At 37.0% G+C, this 24,719-nt stretch overlaps 1 protein-coding gene across 1 annotated transcript; it reads left to right on the top strand.

The window, feature by feature from the left end:
• The first annotated feature begins 59 nt into the window (after positions 1 to 59).
• Positions 60 to 24,623, top strand: LOC139691085 (uncharacterized). Its single transcript, XM_071588830.1, has 3 exons — positions 60 to 63; positions 1,937 to 8,146; positions 24,499 to 24,623. Exons 1-3 carry the CDS (start codon positions 60 to 62, stop codon positions 24,621 to 24,623), a joined length of 6,339 nt encoding a protein of 2,112 aa, XP_071444931.1.
• The last annotated feature ends 96 nt before the right edge of the window (positions 24,624 to 24,719 follow it).

Below are 24,719 nucleotides of genomic sequence, written 5' to 3'. Positions count from 1 at the left end.
ATTTACAATTAAGACCACACTTCTTCATTGTATTTGTGAAATACTCACTTTCTCCCCCAATGGGTGAGTTGAGAATTATTGTGAGTCCTAAGTCATGCAAGTACTACATCAATTTCCATGCTGGAAAACAAATGACCAAGGGTTTTTGTGTATTTAGATAACTTTTCTTGGAACAACTTGGTAACAAGAAAGAGAGTTCTTCCACCACTCCCAGTAAAATAGCACGGGAATATTGCTACTTCTAATGTTAGACATGTGATCAGGGATGCTTTGGATACCCATATGACTGGAAGAAATGGGTCAAAGTATTTCAAATTGTGGAATTTTCTACTTTTTTCAAGATATTTGCAACCTAAGGCTACAGAAATTCAGAAGATTTAAACCATTCAACCTCCTTTTAAGCAGCTCTTTACTAAATTCAAGAAATACCTTTATAAATAGTTCTTTGCCTTGGATGAATTTCGAGTGGCTTTAATTTTTTTGATGTACATATCCTTCAAAACTGTGCATAAAGAACCACCCTAACTGCATTATTAACTCTCACTTCCTGTATTTAACCTTAAACTCCATCAAACCTAACCCCTTTTGAACATACTGCAGGTTCTTTTGGTGCTCTATGTTGTCTTCTTTAATGCATATTGTAAAATCTTGGAAATATGTAATAGTCCACCGAATGCTGCCGCAGACATGCAATTGTTAATTAAAAATTGCACTCACAGGTACAGCCTCAGAAGACAATCTTTTGCATTTCTAACAGCTTCTGCATGGATGAATTGTAATTACCTGCCAGAATTTTTTATCTTATACATTAATGGAGTTGTTTTAGTCATTACTTGGTGGTATTTCTCCATCGTAGAGATAAAGTGAAACAGCAATTCCACAATAAATACATCTATTTTCTGGTTGATTATTTCACTGTTGTTTGGCATCATCACGACCTGATGATGCCACACATCTGTGAAACCATGGACCTAGAAAATAAATATTAATTGTGGCATTGCTGTATTTAATTTTGTTTGAGGTACATCAGGGAGAACCCTTCCCTATCCCCTTAGGTGACTACTATAATTGACTCCCTATTTATCTAGGTTTTAATGCAATAATCATGGTTCATAAAAGATTAAAATCATGCTTTTCCCGTAAAAATTTGAAATCACCATGAACCTACCCTATTGCTAAAACCCCCAAACCCCCTTTTGATTACCATACCTATGGCACTGTAGCTTTCTGAGACAACTGGAAAGCTTTTGTTAGCCAGGGCTTATTATGCGTAATTACGTTCAGGTGTATATTGAAGATCATTTAAATTTCTCCTAACAAAATTTGTTGAGATCTTTAGCTGGAAAAAATTTTTACTTATAATATCTAGTGATATGGTCACTCAGTTAGGACTATATTCAGCTCTGAGTCGAAGAGCCCCAGTTTAAAATCCTTATGATTCCTTTAGGCAGACCTAGCTTTACCAAGCTGACTGATTTTGGGAATCACATCTTTCTCGAAAACCACAGGTGCATAGGGAAAGAAACCGGCCTCCCTTCTCTTGAATGCATGAATGTTGCACACTACAGAAAAAAATTATTTTAGACAAGATCTACTCTCAACTGTCAAACCAGTAATCAAGTAATTTACTCTGGTTTTGGCCAAAATAACTGTCTAAATCATTCTCATGAGACATATCATGTGTAAATGTCTGAACTTCATGTTAGTTTCAATGCCAACCTTATTGGATAAGTATAATATTTCATTAATTACTTCTTCCATTGCTCATCAGGGGAAATCTAGATGAAGTAACAGATGACACCAATCCACCGAGCAAATATGGAAACTTTTCTCTTAATGATAGAGGTTTGTACAATGATGGCTTTTAACAAAAAAAGTTAAATTGCTCCATTATTTTGGCATAAATTAAAATCAAATAATTTCTTTTTATGCATAGTAGATGTTATCTTCAAGACGACTCAAAATGATCGCTTGATAGAAATAAACAGCTACAGAAATGAAACTCTGGCCAAAGCTGAGAAAGAACTAACTTATGGTACAGAAGATACTGACCTTGATCCATCTCTGCCTATGTCTCTTGAGGAAATGAACTGTGGAAGAATCAGTCCAATTCAAGCAAAAGATGTGTGTCGAGTGATTGATGGCGAAACTATGCTAAGACCAAAATTGACTGGCAAAAAAGATACTGGCATTGATCCATCTCCATTTATGTCTCTTGAGGAAATGAACTGTGGAAGGATCAGCCCAATTCAAGCAAAAGATGTGTGTCGAGTGATTGACGGCGAAACTATGCTAAGACCAAAATTGACTGGCAAAAAAGATACTGGCATTGATCCATCTCCATTTATGTCTCTTGAGGAAATGAACTGTGGAAGGATCAGCCCAATTCAAGCAAAAGATGTGTGTCGAGTGATTGACGGCGAAACTATGCTAAGACCAAAATTAACTGGCAAAAAAGATACTGGCATTGATCCATCTCCATTTATGTCTCTTGAGGAAATGAACTGTGGAAGAATCAGCCCAATTCAAGCAAAAGATGTGTGTCGAGTGATTGACGGCGAAACTATGCTAAGACCAAAATTGACTGGCAAAAAAGATACTGGCATTGATCCATCTCCATTTATGTCTCTTGAGGAAATGAACTGTGGAAGAATCAGCCCAATTCAAGCAAAAGATGTGTGTCGAGTGATTGATGGCGAAACTATGCTAAGACCAAAATTGACTGGCAAAAAAGATACTGGCATTGATCCATCTCCATTTATGTCTCTTGAGGAAATGAACTGTGGAAGGATCAGCCCAATTCAAGCAAAAGATGTGTGTCGAGTGATTGACGGCGAAACTATGCTAAGACCAAAATTGACTGGCAAAAAAGATACTGGCATTGATCCATCTCCATTTATGTCTCTTGAGGAAATGAACTGTGGAAGAATCAGCCCAATTCAAGCAAAAGATGTGTGTCGAGTGATTGATGGCGAAACTATGCTAAGACCAAAATTGACTGGCAAAAAAGATACTGGCATTGATCCATCTCCATTTATGTCTCTTGAGGAAATGAACTGTGGAAGGATCAGCCCAATTCAAGCAAAAGATGTGTGTCGAGTGATTGACGGCGAAACTATGCTAAGACCAAAATTAACCAATATTGAATTAAAAGAAAATGAGTTTGAAGAAATATTGAATCCTTCAATTGGGTTAATGAGCCATTCGGCATGCCAATTCTGGCAGGGTCCTTCATGTTCTCATGATCAGTATGCAGCATCTACCATTCTTGAAAAGCATTATACTGAAGAACCTCGTAGTCATCATGAATATTCTTCTATGATAGATGGTGACCCAAACAATTTGACAAATATTTTTAGGGAAAGGATGTCATCAAAGCTGTACAAAAAATCCACTGTTAAGGAGAACCACAATGATATTTCTCAAAAGAAGAGTATTAAATTTTCCAGGTACCTCTCAAACCATAAAATGTTAAATATTTCTTGCCCAGAAAAGCAATTCAATGCACATTTTATGTATAAAGATGCAGAAATTGACATATCAAACCAGAGTGGAGAAATTAGTAATGATGAGGTAATCTCTGATGAAACGGAAATGCCCATTACATTAGGTGATGGTGTAACATATGATAGAAGTACTGTTGCCAGTGGTGTAGATAGTTTTTCAGGGTTGTCATGGAGGATAGATAGTGAAAATAATACTGGTAAAGAATATTTTGAATCATCCTGTTACCAAGGTGAGCTACTTCCTAAAGGAGCCCCAAGAAGAAGTTTGTGGGATAATGTCAGAAAAGTGTATCTACCGGATTCTTCGTCTTATGTAAAATCACATGATAATGCAGGACCAAAGTTTCTATCAGTTTTATTGAATAGCAATCAAAATTCAGGATGTGAGCGCTTACTAAAGAATGATTCATATGACTCTAACCTCACCTCCAATCTAAGAAAATGTGAAAGCTTATACATGGTGAAAAAGCCGATTGGCAACAGTAGAGCTGAAGTTGAAAAAAACGACAAAGTTAGTGCAATCCCATTTGTGAAAGGACTTGTATCTCCAAAAAAATTGTTGCAGCTACCTTTGAAAAGGGAAGAAATTGGATCAACATCTAGAGAAAATGAATTTAAAACCGATGAAGTAAGAGAATTAAATTCATGGGACAATCACAATGGTAAGATTCAGGCTATTAGTAAGAAGGAAATCCAAAACAAGGAGCTTGATGAAATGAAAATAGAAGCAAAGTCTAATCTCGAAGGCCATTTTGAAACTGAGGAGAGGGTCCAGCTCAGATTGTGCAAAAAACTAGAAAATGTTGTTGTAGAAGAGCCTCCCTCACATATTTTACCAGGGATGAAGCCTTTTGGAACAGAAAATTTGGATGGAACTGAGAATCATGATGTAAGCACATCAAGTAAAAATAAAATGGGTATTGCTGAAGATGCCCAGTGTGATTGTGAAAAATTGGAGAGTGCCACAAAAGAAGTGGTAGTTGGTGAACTTAATGCTCCTAAGGAAATAGGAAAAGATACAAAAGATAATGATAATATGAGTATCTCCATGGAAGAAATCACATTTAGAAAAGATATTGATAAGCTTGTGGATGATATTTTAGCAGAAAGAGAAGTAGAGTTCCTTTCTGAAGAAAATTTGTTTGTGAGAATTGATGTAAATGTTGATAAAACCTTTGGTGAAGTTGAAGATGAGCGAATGAAGATTCCTGCTGAAGTTTGTTCAAGCAAGGTAGTCGTGGAAGAAAATGTGCAATGCACTTTGAGCATGGAAGATACTAAATATGTAAACTCTCAGAAATCAGCGCAGGTGAGCCATTTTAAGATGACAGAAACAGATAATGAAAAAATAATAAGAGCTAACGAGGAAAAGGCTGCATTTCAGGTCAGGAATGAGGAGAGAAACAGCTATGCAGAAACTGAAAACATATGTGTAAAAGGTGTTGAAATGGCTGAAACTGTTGAGGTAGGTAAAATTGTTGACTTAGAAAATGTGCAGATGAAGAATATTCTGACAGGTATCCAGACAGAGAAAGTACAGGAATTTGGAGGTGAGTTCAATGAGCTGAGGGATGTAGAATTAAAATTCACAGATGAGAAAATCAAAGGAAGAAAGTTACAAACTTTGGATGCCTGTACTGAACTAAAATACAATGTGAAAGAAGATGTTGGTCAATCTAGTAATCATGATAATGGTGTACAGAATACTTTAGTCTCAGTGCCATTTAAATCTGGGAAATCCTTAGATTCAGAAAAAACTGCCATGGGAGATGGTGGTGATTCAATTGATATAAAAGAAAAAGAGGTAGACACTAGTGTATACCCACATGAAACTGAATCCAGAGTTAGAATCTTTGAAGGAGCTGATGAACTCCGTCTCTTAGCAGTTAAGGATGATATCATATGTAATCATGAACAGTCAATCCAGGATAAAAGCATTGCCATTCCATCGGCAAATATTGAGACTGATTGCAAAGAAACCAAATCCCCTAAGGATGAAATAACCAAGAAGTGGAAATATAGTAATGATGGTGGCAGCAGTGAAGTTGAAGAAGGAAATACTGAAGAGTTTTCATTGAATTCAAGAAGCATGGAAAATAATGAGGTAAATGAAAAGGTTCTATCTGACTTAATTGAAGGAAAGAATATGTCCACCAATGGAGAAATTGACTGTGAGGGAGAAGAAATTTTTCTGCCTGCGTCTGATTATAAATGTATTGAAGATGAGTGTGTCACTTCCAAAAGAGAAACTAAAGGCGATTGCACTGTAGAAAATCACAGTTTCTTCCACCCAGTGGAAATATTGAGTGCAAGATCAAAGGACTTAATTAATGATAGGGAGAACAATGCTGGAATTAATCATGAACTGGTAGTAATTTCAGCCGATGAAACCATTAACAATGGTAAAGCTAACATTTTGGAGGTCACCAGCTTTCAAAACGCTGAGAATGGTTGTTTTATATCAATGGAAGATAAAAATGATGACAGCAAAGCCCACAGCATGGAAGAGAAAGATGCATTGAATGATTTTTTGGAAAATGAAAACTCTTCGGCTAATGAAAAATGTGATACCATGAAACATCTTGTTGAAGAACCAGTGACTTCTCTACTTCCTAATGAACCTGAAATTTCAAATTCCACAAATATGTCTGAGGTGAGAAATGAGGTGTGTCATAGTAAGCTAGTAAATTTTCTTCCCTTGCACCATCAGTCAAGTGCATCTTGTGTGGAAATAGATACGTTGGAAGAAAATGAGGCTGTTGATGGGAATAAAAGTCTCAATTTATCTAATATCAATAAACTCTGCAAAATGGATGTTGTCTTTAAAAATTGTGCCGTAGAAAATCATCGAGTCTTTGAAGTGCAAGATGCATTAGATCCTGAAAAAAATAGCGCAAATGATCAGTTAGATTTATTTACTGGTAAATGCTCACTGAATGAATCAATGCAACTGAGCAAAATTACACTTGTTAAGGATTCAGCGGATATTGATAAAAGTAAAGATGAATGTTATTCATCTCAAAGGGGAGAAGATTATATGATTTCTGGAGTAGAACTGTCCAAGAATCATCCTATAAATGACTATGAATGTTTGGGATCACAAAATAAAATTCTCTATCCCTTGGAAATAGATTCACGTGAAGGGAGTATAGCAATTGTTGAAAGGGACATGGGGAGCATGTCCATGTCAACAATAGAAAGGGGGAGCATGAAATTTTCTAGCGAAATTTTTCCTATGGAATTTGATGGAATTGAAAAATTATCCGATTTTCAACCAAACAACCTAATATTGGATGAATCTAATGTAGAAGACAAAGATTTAAATATTGTTATGGACTCAGAATCATTTGGAGAGAGTAAGCAACTCAGTAACACATCAAAAAGTCAATCACAAGTAAGACCAGAGTGTACTCCAAAAGATGCTCCATTTTTTTATGCATGTCCCACCTCTAGTTTTACTAATGTTGGTGCAGAAGGAAAAAGTAAAGATGGGAAAAGCTTAGACCTATCATCATTACCCACTAATTGCCATGAAATTACATGTGTCACAAGTTGCATAAAAAATGAAATCCATCAAAATTTGAACCCAGATGATTCTGTTACAAATCCACCCAATTTTACTAACCAAAATAAATCTATAGGTGGTGGAATGAGTGAAAGGAATAGTGGAATAAATTATGATTCCGTAGAAAAAGTTTTTGAGTCTAAACTAAATGATGAATTTGTAAAAGCTGATTTTTATCATGAAAAATTAGTGGATGTGAAGAGTGGTGGTCCATTGGTGCATGGTATCTATGAATTGAACCAAGAGGAAATTGTCAATGAAATTGGGAGAGTGTCACCAAAATATGCATCTTATGATCTAGAAGGTGCACTGATGAATGAAGAGAAAAATGATCATCAGATTGTTCCTGATGGAATTGAAACTCAGAATATCATGGCATCAGACCTTATGGCATCCGAAAAGGGACAAATTTTATCAGGAGAACAAGGTAAAATTAAGAGTGAGTCAAAGGGGAATAGTATTGTTACTGAAAGCTCTTCATTTTCTCTGGATTCATATCTGGATTCACTTGTGGACAAGCAGCTTTTATTTGAGAATAAAGGAGATTTAATGTCAGGCACAACTTATCATTCATGCTCTCAATCAGCCGATGCAAGCTGCCAAACTCAGCTGTGTGGACTTTTGAATACTGTTCATTCTTGTAGATGTTTAGAAACCCATTTACTATCTGATGGGGAATTGGAAAATTTAAAACTTAAAGGAAGAAAAAGAACACTTCAAGCATTAAATTTAGAAGGACTGCACTTAAGAAATAAAAGATTTAAATTGCTAGGTGAGGCTAATTATCCTGACATTTCTCCTGATGAAGTGTTTGTAAAAGATGAACCCCCTCTAAAAATTGATTGTGCCTTAAATAATCAGAGTGACTGGATCAAGTCTAACACGAATACAGTAACTGAAAATGTAGCTAATGATTTTGGAAGTGAGCTCACAACAAAAGGTCCTACTCATCCTGTTAAACTACATGAAAATGAATGGGAAGAGCTTGAAGAAGTGCAATTAGAGCAAGTGGAGATAAAAGAGGTGTGTGACCAGAAGGTCCCGGATGTTGCATTTCATCAGGATCGTCTTGCAGGTAATTTATATTGAATATTTGTGATTCTACAGTATTATTACTATTCTACTAGATTGGGTAGGTTTAGGATGTACACAGCTTATACAATGGTAAAACAATACATTCATTGCCTCTCCTATTACACAAAATAATGTATAGAAAGTTAGGTAATTTAAATTTTTTCACATTTTGGGTTGCTCTCATCTCAGAATTAAAAAAATGATAATGTTTAACCATAAACCGTGAATATGCATACCATAGAAACCCTTTTATTCTTCCAAACTGATCTTCTGTACATCCTGAAGCTAAGCTATTCCTGCACTGCAGAAATATAGATTGTTTAAACAGAGCATCGGAAACATAATGGAGCTTTCCATTCTCTGTGCGCTAGACTCAAATTATTACCCAAATTAAGATTTATTTTTACCATCACTAAACAAAACATGTTAAATACTAATATTTTACGAAAGGTCTGGTGCCTCAAATCTTGGAAATAATGATTTCACATTGACCTTGAGGTTGATCAACTTAAAAAAAGTGTAAGAGGGTTCATACAATACGACCGTTGATTACACCATATCCATTTTATGAATTTCTCCCATCCTGCAGAGAGTATCAAAATGAATATTTCCAATTTAAGAAGATAAATAAACTTATTATAAATGCTCAAAATTTCTTTCATTGTATTTAAATGTCTTTTTTGAATGAGAAAAAATTTGGAAAAGAGAAAACTGCATATCTGAATTTTTCAAAAATTTTTGCATTGTTTGGCTGTAGAATAGACTTACTTTGCACTGTCATCTTGTGATGGATAATTTTATATAAGTGTAATGCTTTGGATGAGGGTGCTTGAAGTGAGTTAGGTGAAATGTTATTTTTAAGACGTAATTGTGTAGAAAATCTGGAATCCACCCTTGCAAACATTTCTATAGCCACCCTGGTACAAATAATGGACCTCCCTTTTTTCAGTTATTGCCAAGACATAGATGTACTCTTTTAATTACTAAAAATTAAAATTCACTTTGACCATTTTATTATTGGAATTTTGCACTCACTGCTTAAGGATTGTTGATATATTTTTAAAACATTGAATTGCACATATATATTTTGCAAAAAAAGTGATTTATATTTAATAAATTCTAGGTTTAGAAGACAAATCACTGACTATGAGTGACAGTAAAGAAGATACGAATCCCAGGAAGTTACCCTCATTTTCAAATTTTTATCATGGATCAAAAGTTCTTAGGTTAGGCTTGTCTAAAAGAGCAAAGCTACCTCGTCTTCATCACCAGAAATGAACCTGTTCAGAGAGAGCTTTCTGTCCACCTGAAGAAAAAACAATCTCTGTTTTTTTGATGGACCAAGAGAATTTGAGTTTCAGAGATTTACCTCTTAAGGATCTATGTGAAGTTATATTTTTAAAGGAATAATTTTTCTTTTGCTTTCAAAATGACTGAGTTAATTAATGTTCATTATTCTGAAAGTTTTGATTTTCTTTATCCTAAGTTTTGGACTAATGATGGTTCTAATATAACTTTTTAAATGATTTCTACATTTAGAATTCAGATTCAAAAGTTACAAGCTTTATTTACACCAAAAGTAATTAATACTTTATTTTATTATTTGTTGTTGATTCTGAAATCCCTACTAATTTTTGTTTTATCTGGCAATATGTCAGTCATATTTGCTGTTAGTTCTGTCTCCATGTTGTATGTTCAAACGAATTGTTTTGCTCATTTATTAGTGTTTATTAATAAAAAAAGGGCAATTCCACCTGAAATATCTCTTAACACTCTTTTTATCTTCGATGATAATGACATACCATTTGGTAGTAGCAATTAGAGAACCATCATAATGAAAGGATAACACAAAAAACCTTGTGTATAGTTTAATACACTGACTATTTTTTCAACGCAATGGCATAATCTGGACCTGGTGGTGGTGGGTTAACATTCTCAACTGACTAATCGGAGGTTGTGGATCCTTGGTAGGTTTTTCTTCTCCTAGGGCATGGGTCTTCAATGTTATGTTTAGAGGTTAGGTGAAAGAAGGGAATATACTCATTTAGTCTCAAACTTGCTCCAACAAAACAAGATGATGAATAAATAAAAATCATGGTAAAATCCATGTATAGCTATTACATGTTATACCAAACAAGAAAAGAGAAAATAGGGTATGGGATAGGTGTTATCAACTGGTAAACATGGAATGGAGGAGCTGAAGGGGTGGTTAGACCATTGGTTGTATTAGGAGGACGGGTAGGATGGCAGAGTGGTGAGGAAGGACTCAATTTGGGAAAAAGGACAATATTGGCCTACATCTGTGGAAGCAGGGGCGGGAGGGAGGAATTTTAATGTTTTACATAAAATAACTTCATCAGCAAACCATATAGTTAGCTCTTGATTATTTTTTAGGAATGAAACTAAAGTAAATCCATTCCATTGAATACATTTTCCATGTTTTCCAAAGGTGTTGAGTCCGAATTCACAGTTACGCATTAAAATTAGGGCTAAAAATATAGAGCTTCATAATCATTTTAAAACCATTTTTTAATAAAATCTGACATCCAGCTGGTGGTATCCCATAGTATCCTTCCTCTGTGATATACACCAACTGTCATGAGGTGGATGACAAACTATTTACTAAATCTTCATTCTAATGATAAATGGTGCAAATATTTAAGATCCTTTTGTACACACCAATTAGATCATGTTTTATGCAATTAATGTAACAATAATCCCTCCCCAAGGCATACAACATTGATGTAGTGGAAGGGCTTGTACATTCTGATGACCCCTAGAACTGTGCTGGTGGGAACAGTGATAATTGCTACTGGAAGGGTCGCCCATGTACATAGGTGGTTGATAAGAGTAAGTTGAATGGTAGTCTAGCATAGCATCTACTTTTATTCCTCAGTGAGGTGGCTTCAAATGCATCTCTCCCCAGTTGGGGGATGATGGGCACTATTATGAAAATGAGTCCTAGCAAATACAGGACCCAGCCGGCTCAGTTGTGTGTTGTGGCCAGCAGCAGGGAAGGCAAATGTTCCACCATTGCATGAAATCCTTACTAAGTGGAAAAGCAGCAGCAGAGGAGATAGGGGATATTTTATGTATATATTTTTATAGATTATATATATTTTTTCCCATCCCATGTTCTCTAACATGTAACCTGTGTATATATTGTATAACTTCCTTATTCTGCTATCATGCTTTATTTATTGAGAATTGAATTAGATCTTCACAATAATATTTCATAAAAACTATTCTTAATTACCCATTATTATATTAGTATTTGAACTCTGCAATGATTTTAAGAAGAAAATCATATTGCTATCAGGTATTCTATATCTGTTTTGTATTGATTTTATTGTTAAATCATCAGAACATTTTTAGTCATTTAAAAGAATAACTAAAATAATTTTCAGTAGTAATTTGTGTGAGTGAAATCACAACGAAAAATTTTAATGAATAAACATTCATTAAATTTTGTTAAATACAGAGGTAGTTTTAAATATTAAAGAACCAAATTACTCAGTGCTCAAACCACTTCTCAGTTTGTAAAGTAGCAACACTAATACTGAAGTAAGATCTGGTGCTTTCCTGGTGTTTTTGCTTGATGAAGTTTTTTCGGGTCTTCCACCGGGTCAGGGGTTCCATATTGGCCGACATTCGATACTCGACTCATGCATCATCCTCATCTACCCTTAGGACAATGCACAAGTTGGCATCAAAACATCAGCCAATATGGAACCCCTGACCTGGTGGCAGACCTGAGAAAACTTCATCAACACTAATACTCAAATATACATCATCATCTTCTAAAAGTGAAGCTCCGTTGTTGCAGCTATATATCTTTCTCCATTGCTATTATTTTCAAATCCATATGTTCTGTGACTTGTGTGGTACTTTTTATGCCATTCCGAAAATTCTTTTTTTGTCTTCGTGTAACTTTTTTCTTTGTTCTATTCCATCCATTATATTTTCCAGGAAGTTTTTATGCAGCAGAATATGCCCAAAAAATGTAATTTTTATTTTCTCCATCCCTTTCTTTTAATTCCTTTTATCTTTAATTCCTCTCAATTATTCAATTTTGCTTTTCTTGTCTCTCCATTTTGTTCTTGTTATACTTCTCTCCAAATCCACATTTCCATTGCTACCAACTGAGACGTCTTCATCTTTCCCAATGTCCAAGTTTCACATCCATATGTAAATGTATTCCAAATAAACATTTTTGCAAAAGATTTTCTAATTTACAATTTCATATATTTGTTAAAAAGAAAGATTTTTAAAATTTTCATATGCCTTCTTTACCAAGGCTATTCTTCTTTTGATGGCAGAGATGCATCTATTATCTCTTGAAATTTACTCCCAAGGTAGCAGAACTCTTCTACTTTGCTTACCCTTGAATCCCCTATCATTAAATTTACACGAGGTTCTGTCATGTTTTCAGAAACTATCATAGCTTTGGTTTGCTTCACATTTATTTTCTGTTACCATTTTTCCAAAGCTGTGGACAGGATTTTGAGAATATTATTCATGTCTTTGATGGAATATGCCAGGGTTACAATATCGTCTGCAACCTAATGCAGTGTATCTTTCATCCATTTGTCTCTATATCATTATTCTACTCCTTCATCATCTCTATTGTATCTTTAATATATTAGTTAAATAGGTATGGCAAAAGGGGACATCCTTGTCTTACTCCTTTTCTAATCTTTGCTTCTTTTTCACATCCCTTTACTTTGATTAAAGTGCTTTGCTTCTGGTAGAGCTGAAATATAAGCCTCCTGTCTTTGTAATCTATTTATATTCTCCTCCTTGTTTCAAATTTACAATATCAAAGGCTTTTTCCATATTAATGAAAGTAAGGAAAATTTTTCCTGGTCATTTCTAGCATTCTCTTTAGGTTCAAGCACAGTGCCAGGATAGCTCCTCTCATTCCTTTACCTTCTTTGAAGCCAAATTGATATTTTCAAACATTTACCTCCACTTGCTTTTTGATTGTTCCTTGCTGTATGTAACAGGACTTTAGCACCATGTGAAAGAATAGCAATTGTTCTTTAATTCATGAATTCAATTGCCTTCCCTGTTTTCGGTACCATAACAGTTTTGCTTTTTCTGAAGTCTTCATGTATCTTCCCATGTTCATAACATTTCCTTACTATTTTCAAGAACCTTCCCTTCATTCCATTTCTAAGGTTTTTTGCATCTCAGCCGGTACATAATACATCTATTGTCTTTCAAACAAAAATTTTGAAGGGAATGCTCTAATTCCCTCTTTGTGATTGGGGATCAAATTTCTGTTCTTGCTTTTTCTCTACTTTCAATATTATACCCTCCTATTGCTATATCTTCTTCATGGGTTATTTCCTCCATTTACTCATTCCAATGTTCACATATTTATTCATTATTTACCAACAGCCTTCCCTCTTTGTTATTAATCACCATGGACCTTATTCTTGGTTGATATTGAAAAGCTTTAATTTTCTGATGGGCTAGATCTTGTTTTCCTGTTTGGATATTCTCTTCTATTTCCTTCGTCCATACTTTTGTCCACATTTCATTTTCTTCTCTAAATTTGTCTGTTATCTTATTTTTTACTCTCAATATCTTTCTGTGCTCTTAGCTTATGTCTCTTATCAATTAGCTTTAGAATTACCTCTGTCATCGAAGGTTTCCAAGCTTTAAGTTTTTTCATACCCAGGACGTCATCCGCCACGTCAACTATTCCTTGTTGCATTTCATTCCACTTCACTCTTTCTTGCTATTTCTCAGCTATTTCATATGACTTCTTTTCAAACTTCGGAGATTCGAACGCGCGACGATCGCCGGCCCTTGGCCGCGTAAGGGACCGGGGACGATGCACCCTACTCTGTGGTGTTGGAGCAACGTGAGCTCACGAGGCGTTGCTCTCTTCTTTTGCAGCGCCAATTCTCCCTTCGCTCACCATTAATAACTGCGAGAAGGTACATACGGTAAGACCGTTATGAACAATTTTCTAGACGCGTAAAAATGCCATCATTCAGAAAAACCACCAAGAGCTTTCATCATTGTAGAGCGTATTGCTGCTATTTTGCTTCTCTGTAGAATAATTTGGTTGGAGTTAAGTTTTTGTGTGCTTATTCCGTGGTGAGTTTTACCAGTGAAATGCTGGTTCAAGCACTGAAATGTGCAGTGATAGACCATGTGAGCATATTGTGAGATATAATTACATTTAGCGATCATATTTGTATGCCTGCTATGAAACGTGAGTTACCATAGGTGAACCATTCTCCAGACGCAAAAACATTGCACTAGTAGCGTGCAGCGTATTCTTTAGACTCGGCCGAATACGCCTCATTCGAGTGACATGAATTTGAGACAAAACCCAGGACATGGGAGTATACTCCCTGCCCGGGACGTCTGGTTAGTCCCTTCATCATCAAACCCCCCTCTCTCGTCCAATAAGCATGTCCTCCTCCCCCCTCCCTGACTGCTTGTTTTCGTCCTCGCGATGATGGTCGTTGTGCACTCCTGTCGTCAAATGCAACCTGTTTCACGGCGGATGGTTGCCAATCTATCGGACTTTCAACTCTACGTGTGCAGCGCCACCTTCTGTCTGTCGAGGGAACCATTCACAATTCGCGCGAGTCGAGCCGATTGGCATCGGGGGAGTACGAAGAATCGAATTTACCACTGTAAGCAACACGTAAGTGTTTATCATAGCAGAAAATATGATTCTTCTGGTATCCACGGAGAAACAGCAATTAACGTGTACTTTTGTGATTGGAGATGAGGTCAGTCAATTAAAAAAAGTGAGGTAGAGTAACGCGAAGTTGGTCAAATTGATTATCATTTATTTGTGTTTTTCCTTCTATCATCCACACATCAGACGAGGAGGAGGCTTTATTCAGTTGTGCAGAGGTCATCGGTCACCAGTCCGCGGGGAGGTTTTCTGCCGAATGCCGTCGGTGAGTGAAATGGAATACGTGCATGACTTTCACCCTCGACTAACTAATCACTCTTTCGCTCGTTTTTTCTCTGTCTTGACCAGTGGGCGTTGGTCCGTTTTTAACCATGGAGAAAATAAATAGATAAATACTTATGGAAAATCAAACGCAATTATTAACTCAAAGTTAAATTTTGACAAATTCCAAGAAACTGCGGGATATGCCACGGCAGTAACTTTTGACGGAGTCATCCGCTAATATGCATTACGATGCAAAAATTTCAGAGTGTAAGACCTCTTAATAAGCGTTACTAGGTGAAACAAGGCATTCAGGGTAGCGAGCCAGAACCTTTCCTTGCATATGCGAGCTGAGTAGCTAGTGATTTAGGCAGTTTTCGCTTTACTGGGTCTTCGTCCGTGAATAGGGTAGGATCTGAAAAAGTTTTTTGAGAGCCGGATAATCCGTGTGCGCAAACGTGGTCAAGACTTCTTTCTTATTTTCGTATTATTTTTGTCTCTTTTGCTCGATTGATACTCCGAATAACAAAAAACATCGATTATCTAAAGGAATTTATGGTCAGCTCAGCCGAAAATGTAATTGCATTCTTTAGGAAATTCCGTTTCACTGATCCGATGCGTTTCCTATCTATAAACTATATATTTGCTTACCTTTCCCAAAAAAACAACCTTGCATCGAGCATTGTAGTAAGTCCCTCTTCAATTCCACACACCTCTTTCTTCCCTCCATTCCATCCATGCATTTATTTATTTTAGTATCCTGCAAGCCACAGCAGCGATTTTCTGAACGAATATTCGAAATTGCATCGGGGTACTAACATGTTTAACTTGTTTGATCTAACTTTTTAATTTTTTTTATTTATTTATGTACCCTGCAGCCACCGCTAGGGTGTGTAGCAGGGGGTGAATACACACCAGACTAATTTTGACCCGAATATGACCCTCCCGCGGTCGGGCAATATTATTTTGGTCCCTTATCGTTCGTAGAAAAACTGAAATCTTAAATCTATCTGTTCTACACTTAGTTTCTCTAATTTTACTCGCATGATCTCTCCTACCCTTGAGCGATGGGGGCAATAATACATTTTCAACATCACTGCTAAAGAAGCCTTCCAGTTTACGCAAGAGCTTCAATCTGTAATTTAATCTTCGCTCCTTGAGTGTTTCCCATCTTAGCCGCTCTAATCTTTTGGGTGCGCTACTAAGTTTATCATAACAACGTTTTAAGAATCTAGCTCCTATATACTGCACGCGATCCAATTCGGCAATCAATCCAACTTTGTAAGGATCTCATATACTTGCAGCATATTCTATATGACTAAAATCTCGCCCCCGGCTTGGTTACTGGCACGCAGTTCCAAGATCCCAAGATAGCCTCGTTTGGCTTTTCGTCGTCTAGTGCGCTCACGTTGCGCTCTCTCAACAGGTCAGAGAGTACCGTCCCGGCCTCTTACGCGGCCAAGGGCCGGCCGGCAATCGACGCGCATTCGAATCTCCGCTTTTCTCCTCCACCTGCACCTCTCGACCGCAGGCTAGTTTTTGTGCGAGACTAATGAACCTCTTCGTGTAGTCTTTACTTATTTCGGATCGCTCCCTATAACAAAGAGATAATCACAACAGTAGAAGCTCATTTGAGTGAGGAAAAAATACTGCAAATCCAAGGAATATAATTTCGTCCGATAACCAACCAAGTCGCACGAAAAACTTTCGTTCTATACCCTCCGGACTAGGCGGGCGTTGGAAATAGTGTTCCATTCGCGATAATAAAGGTAATATTATGCACTGGCGTGCCTACAAGATTGGTTTTGAATTGTGCCCAAGGCACTTTTATCCGAAGGTAAATTTTTTGGGGAAAATGAGGAAGTCAGAACAAATATTTTCCGACAATCCGTCTTATTCAAGAAGTCTAAAAAGACGCACTCGCTCAACTTGGCGTGACTCTTCTATGATCTTCTTAGTTCCGGAACCTGGAAGACCGCGGATGAACGCCCAGTAGTACAGAGTTTATGCACTGCATTGCGTGAACGATGGAATTGGAATAAGGCGACCTGAGTCATACTCTCTTCCACCCACTTGACCAACGGCTGGAGGAAAGACCGCCTCTGGCCCATTAATCCTCAGTTCGCCGTGACCACGAATAATGTTTGCTCAGTTGAATGGTGTGCAAAGCAGACTAAAACTGGCAGTTTGGAATGACGGGAGGGTAGCGAGGGATTTTTGGTTGAGAGGCACCGCCAAGTGAAAAATCATGTTACAGTTTTCCTGTATAGTTTTCCACAAACCTTAAGGCGATCAATGTAGCATTGTTTGCTGTTTTGAAGCCACGAGCCGAGTATATGGCTGTGTAGCATATTGCCTGTAATCTAAAGTTCAACTGAATTAAATACATGTTCATAGTTCACTATTCAGTTTTCTGGGCAACTTTCCCTATATGGCTTTTGACTTCAGTGCCTTCTTCTATCCTCTTATTTTTCGATCATCACCCATCGATCGATCTTCAATCCCTTATATTTCAAATTACTTTCAAAAAAATTACTTCATTTATTCCCATCCGGGGTCGGAATGGTAGCTGACCTACTGGTTTCCCACCATAAGGGCCCGGGTTCGAATCCCGGCGACGACAGATATTTTTCAGTAGTGTCCTGATCCCTACTTGTGTGGGGCACTTCGAGAGAGTATGCCGTCCGTCGGATGGGACTTTAAACTGCGGACCCCTTGGTTCTTTACGAAACGAGAAGGCTGACGCCGACGCGGGGTTTCTCTCCACCCTTCCTTTTCTGTCCATCCCAATGGCGCAAATGACCTGAGCTGTCAGTCGGCTCCCAAAGTAACTAAGACAAATTCTCTTCCACTGCACATCTACGCTCTCCTCTGCTGTTGTATTCATTCTCTTCATCTCCTAATACATGTTCGCACCGATGTCCTTCCTTTTCTTATCCTTTAATCAATTCAAATCCCACTTTTTTACTCACGCGGCTCTTTTTATTCTTTTCAGTCTCGTCTCGAATTATGCATTTTGTAAAAAATAGTCGCTGTTAATATCTGCCCCAGGGAGACGATACATTCGCTTCATTCCGTTTCTTCATCTGATTTTACCGTGATGAAACGTATCTGCTGTCAATGCATATCGTTACTAGGGCCTATCAATAGAATCCTTTTCCCACTCAGACGGTTCCTGGTGAGAGACAGGGATGGAGGTGGGGGCCACAGAAACCAAATATTCCTTGTTATCTTTTATACATTTGCTTGGAGTGAACCTGTTGACTTCTGGGCGCGTGATGTCAAGGATGATTCCACGTATCCTCAGAATTTCGGTGGATACCATCTTTCTTAAAAGTTGCGAATGAAATTTGTAACACGCATAAGCCCGTATAGTCCTCTCTTTTGAAAATTAACATGTTCTTTTGGCTTCTTATTTCATACCCCACCTAAGGAAAACTTAGCATTTATTGTTCTGTGGTCACTATTTCCGTTAATAGTTTTAATATTTAAGATATTCGGATACGTTTGTCATTAATAAGTTGGGTATAGAATCACCCCTAGTTGATGAAGTGACCAGGTAATGTATGGAGAACAACGTTAGTTAGTTTATTTAGTACTCTGAAAGCCACCGCTAGGGTGTGTGGCAGGGGGCGATAACACGCCAGATAACCTTGACTCAAAACACCTTTCCCTCCTCGGTCGGGCAAAAGTAATTTTAATCTGATTCCTTATCGTTCGTGGGAAAAATGACGTCTTAAATCTATCTATTCTGCGCTAAATTTCTCAAATTTTATTTACATGATCTCTTCTACCTATTGCATATTCAGCATAATCGTTAAAGAGACGCCTTTCCAATTTATGCAAGAGATTTAATCTGTAATATAGCCTTCGCTCCGTGAGTGATTCTCAGCCTAGTTACTCTAATAATTTTGATACGCTGCTCAGTTTTTCATTACGTTTTAAAAATCTAGCTCCTCAACGCTGCACGCGTTCCAATTCGGCAATCAATCCAACTTCATAAGGATCCCATATACGAGCAACATATTCTAAATGAGATCTAAAAGATAACATTTCTCTTTAACCTTATTATTATATTTCCCCAAAGTTAAAGAATGCAATAGTGACTCGCAGGTATCTTTGTTTGCTCCCCCCATTGCAAAACTATATGTACTCCAGCCAATAGATTTAAATCATCACCAGCCATTTTACCACGATGGTGGTTTTAGGATGAGAAATATTTCAATTGCTGGTCCACATCTAGAATTGAATTATCTTTGCCACCCAGTGGCCTACCATAGATAGCTCCTTTTGGATTGAGGACTTTTAATCGAGCACCAAACACATTTCAAACCGTTACATAGGATTACTTCAGCCTTGCTAACATTATTAATGTTATTAAATGAAATTAAAACACCGCCTCGATTCTATTAACTCTGTCATTGCTGTAAACGGAAGAGAATTTTGGGGAAACTGTCGACGATATCAGTTTTCCGATTTCGTGTTAAGTGACTCATTTTATACATCTCTAGCAGTGACCCTCACTTCATTTGAAGCCAAATCTTTTGGATAAGGTGACTTTTAAACTAGGACAGAGACTTTTTAAAACTACAAGCTGACCTATACTTTAATCTAGAAAAGCCCAGGAGCGCTAGAATACCCTACCCGCTGCACACCTAGAGACCTCAGACGTTTAGTGAATGCTGGAACGCTTCTGAGTGTTCTTACACGATTGGAACGCCGCCTAAAGGTAGACGGAGCCCCGAAATGCCTGCAGAAATCGAGCAACCTCTCTGAGGTATGCCTACCTTTCGGCTCCAAACCAGCAGTTCGTGGTCAGTCCTCGGAGAGATCGCGAGCATCACTTTAGCCTCACGATAGTTGTACGCTGGAAATAAGAGGTAAACATCTATTTTTGACCGAAAATACTATCGGTGAAATAATATTTGACCGATAATATTATTTTTAAGTGCACTAATTGATTAGTTTTCTTGTATCAACAGTAAATACTATTGTTAAAAGTTGTTGACGGTGGTTACAAATTGTTGTCGTTGTTAGGGATGTGAAGGAACTTAACATTTTCTCTCTTCAAAGCGATGCTGGTGGTTGTGCTTTGGACTCAGGTGAAAAGACGTATTTTTCTGTTTTCGTTGCAACCTGGGTTAAAGACGTTTAGAGTAATTCTGAAATTGTTCTGGCATCATTAAATAAACATGCTATTGACGGGTAGATTCAAATCCCATTTGGGAATAGGTTCAACGAAACTTCGATCAAGGTAAATTCTTCATGATAATATTAATTAACAAATTCTAAGAAACTGCGGGAGATACCGCAACAGTAACTTTTAACGGTGTCATCCGCTTATATGCATTCCACAATTTCAGAGTGTAAAAATCATTCGCCTTGACCGGGATAGGGATAATCCTGGTCAAGGCGAATAATTTTTACTCACTGAAATTGTTGTATTGAAATGCATATTAGCGGATGACTCCGTTATGTCACCCCCCCCCCCCCCAACTTTCCGAGTTTAAGGGGAAGCCTTGATAGCTTAACTGGTTAAAGTCCTCGGCCGGACTTCATGGGTTCCAGGTTCGAATCCCGTTCAAGACGAACTATTTTTGTTTGCACTCTGAAATTGTCGCATTAATAAACTACATTTATCTGTGTAGTTTCTTTTATTTAATAGTGCATCTTTACGATATTTACAGTAAATATGTTAAAATTAAACCGCGGAAATAGATAAAGGTTTTCGGCGGAGAGAATGAAATTTCTTCTGGAACTTTTCTATCTCAGAGAGGTTCGTAATTATTTCCATAAAACTTATAAGAATATCATTCTTTACACTTCTACAATAGGGTTTAAAGTAATGTTAGTGAACTAATCAAAGATTCAATGATAACTATTTACTGAAGAGAAGTAGATCTAATGATATAAAGGCTTTACCAGCGAATCCTTTCTCAATGTATTACTTACGTTTTACTTATATAATGGAAAAAATGCGTACGAGTGTCATACGATAAGCTACTACCTTTATTTGTTCTTTTTTGCTTATTAGTTTTCCGACTACTAAAACAGTTCTATTCGGCACGCACTTAGCCACATTTTTAATATTACTTTTCGTTTTGTTGTGTCTGTATAATTTTTAAAAACTAAAAAGTCTTAAACTTGGAACATATCATTTTTAATAAATACGTATAATTATCTTTAAAATATACGAGTCGTGCTAAAAGTAACCTCTAAAACAGGTCTTATTTTTATTCTGAATTCCGTCCTTTTGAGTAAATAAATTTAAATCTTTCTTAGATATAACGTAGTATATCAGATTTAGGCAATAATATACGGTTGATTATAGGTGGCGTCATTGGTGATAATATGGCGTACTTACTACGCTGAATCATTGCAATAAGGGTTTTAATTACGTCAAGTTTAGCAATTCGTTAGTTCACCCGAGGTTTCTAATGAGAATGTGGGTTTTATACTTTCTATCGGTCGTAACACATGAACGGACAGTATGCATAGAAAAGCAATTATGTTAATTGCAATAAAACTGTAAGTAGGTGCTATAACTTTCATTCTTTTATGGAGTAAATTTTCGTTTTGCATTAATTGATGTCGGTGGACCGAAATGCATGATTATTGTGGTTTTAATATTGCCTGTTAATTATTGTGGTTTAAATAATGCATATTGCAGCTGATACCTCTGGCCATGTAATTGTAGCAAAAGTTGTCTCTGGGTCCCAGGTCAATGGGGATATAATGCCAGCCAAAACAGAAGTTAAGGTGTTGCATGACACTTCAAAATATGCTAGACTACTCTCTGGACATTATATTTACAGCAATTACATTTATTTGCATTGAACCATTGCTTCTCTGATTACTTTCAGTTCATCACAGTGAGGCTCATTTTTCCCATTATTGGAATAATAAGGCTTTGAGTTTACCCATGTGGGCTGTAACATCCTGCATTGTCGTATGAGGGGTTTGGGATGGTGCAGTAGCTAATACAAAGGATTCCCACCAAAAGGGCCCAGGTTCAAATCCTGGAGATGACAAATATTTTTCAGCAGTATCCGGATCCCTACTTGTGGTGCTTTGTGGAGAGCATTTTGAGTGAGTGCGACATCCATCAGATGGTGCAGTTAAATTGTGGACCCCTTGGCACCTTTCAACATAGTTGGCTAATGATGATGCCGGGTTTCTGCGACCCTTCGTTTCCCATCCCTAATGGTGCAAATTACCTTAGCTGTCGGTAGCCTCCCATAAAAACTACACTATCATCGCAAGATGTAATGCCTGGGGTTTTATGGAATTTTCCATTCTTCCACGCGCAGAAAAGACTCCACCTGCCCTTCAAAATTGCCCTGATGCTGCAACCATTCTCATGCTTAATTAGGCTTTGAGAAAGTGTAACCCATAATAACAGAATATACTCTAAACACTTATGTTTAGGAAGATAGATATAAAATAGTCCTTCAATAGTGCCTTCATTTACAATTCAAAGAGATTCTTTTAATCATGAAATGTAAAAAAGTATTCAAATTATTCTTAAGTGTGATATAAAAGTTCATGCGCAGAATATAGAATTTATTGAGCTCATGGAATTGAGATTTCATGAGATCTTTTTAATTTAAATTTATTATTTTAAATATTATGGGAAGAGTCGACCCCAGTCATACTGTTACAAATGGGTAAAGGATTTGGTAAGGAAAATTAGAGAGAAGAAAAATTAGAAAAAAATAATAAGTAAAATATATAAATAAAAAATAATTCAAATCAAATAAAAAAAATAAAATGATAAAGAGAAGTTGGAACAGAAAGCGATGAAACCAAAATATGATTACAAAAAATGCTCTGGCTAAGGTGTACTAAATAGCATTAACCCTCGCCCTTATCAAGCACTCACCAGACAGGGCTTGCAAGAGAATTATCTCTGCACCAGCCCGCCAATCACACATAATAAAATAAATGCAAATAAATCAGGCACTCTCCACCTTGGATTAACTAAATAGTCTTAATCCTTACTAGATGCAGGCACTCACACAACCAGGGCTTTCGAGAGGTTTCCCTCTGCACCAGTGACCTGCCAATCACTCACTTGCTTGGGTATGCGTAAACGCCTTAACCCTTGCAAAAATCACTCGCTCAGTCAGGTCTACTGTGGAATCTCTTCTGATGTTAGTCCTATGACTTGCACCTTAGGAAAGGTAAGGGATGTGCCCAGAAGGGTACAGTGTTTCTACTACCAAGCATTCCTCTTCAGAGAAGGAATGATGCTAATGATATCATCTCCCACCCTTTGGTTGGATTTCAACCTTATTTGTCCTTGTGGAAATATTGGGAATTTTCATGCTCATCGGAATGTTCAAATGCTCACACATAATTCTGATTTTTAAGCATAAAATATTTCTTCAGTCCAGGATATGGAAATGCTGTGTTAAGGATTAGCTGTAGGTAATTTATAAATTTCTGCACCTATCTGACGGTGAAGAAAAAGAGTATTCTGGTCCTCCAAGTGTAATTTTTTATGCGATTTCCTATCTCATTGCAAAACTCCATTGTAATTTTCCCAGTTGAGACAATTCATTGGGTGAATTATCCCTAACGTTATGGAAGTGCGGTTTATCCTTCATGCAGTTCCTACCACCTAAAGTCTTCCTAGTTTGGAATTAAATCTTATAAATTATGCAACAAAACAAAAGAATATTTGTCACTCATTTTTTATGCTGTAAAGGATCCTGTAATTTATCCATCTCTTATCATGGGTGATAAAAATTAAAATGGAAATTATAGTTTAAATCTAGCAGATTATCTTTTGAATCAGAGACAAGGTCTCTTGGTGGATAACTACCTGTATTACAAGTCAACTGGTCTTACTTACTAATTTACTATATATTACTTTTCACAATAACTGCATGGAGACTTAAGGGTTTACTTGAAAGAATGTATCTTAGGAGGTGAAAGAGAAAAAAATGAAGCAAGGGAGAGATATTAATGCAGCAATCTGACCCCATCTCATTGCAAAATTGGAAATATTGACTTTGTGACAATGATTTGTACATTTCACAGTCAGTAAATAGAAATTAGGAGATACAATGGAAAGAAACATCTGAACCAAAAGTGTGCTTCAGATTATTACACTCCTGTATTTCTCCTCTTCCTAACCATGCCTATCTGGACTCCCTATCTGCCACTTGCCCCTAGCTATCTGAAGAGATATGTGAAGGTTCAAGATAAGCCTCCTATCCTCCAATTTACTCCTATTTTCTGCTACATATTCTTGATTCTACACAAGTAACCCTGTTAATTGCATTTTTCTGATGTGCAAAACTGACAAACACCAGATGGTATCCTGTTATCTATTATGCTCCCATATCCCCCCTTGGTATATTATTTTGGTAGAATATCTGTTATTATGGCTGCATATAATTCTTCCTGTACACTTCCAGTGGCATTGCAAATGCTTGATCTGCAGACCAACAGGGTGAATCTCCAAGAATCTAGAGCAATGGCTGAAAATGTAAGTGGAAATATTGACCTAAATTCATTAGTTGAGCAGTTGTTTGCTGACTAATGATGGCACAGAGATCTCCTCTTGCTTTAGACTCAACCAATGGCTCATAAGCTACAACTCCATGCACTAAAACTTCTTTCTCATCAGCATCTACTT

This window comes from Hetaerina americana, unplaced genomic scaffold (genome assembly GCF_022747635.1).
Source record: "Hetaerina americana unplaced genomic scaffold, ioHetAmer1.1.p SCAF_3, whole genome shotgun sequence".
Classification (NCBI taxonomy): Eukaryota; Metazoa; Arthropoda; class Insecta; order Odonata; family Calopterygidae; genus Hetaerina; species Hetaerina americana.
Note: the sequence above shows the minus strand (reverse complement) of the source record. Positions and strands in the feature narration are given on the sequence as shown.

What these genes read in the sequence shown, in the direction of transcription:
- LOC139691085 (XM_071588830.1), top strand. An exon ending in TCATCAGGATCGTCTTGCAG is followed by an intron (nt 8,147 to 24,498) that starts GTAATTTATATT and finishes GTACACTTCCAG; the next exon opens with TGGCATTGCAAATGCTTGAT.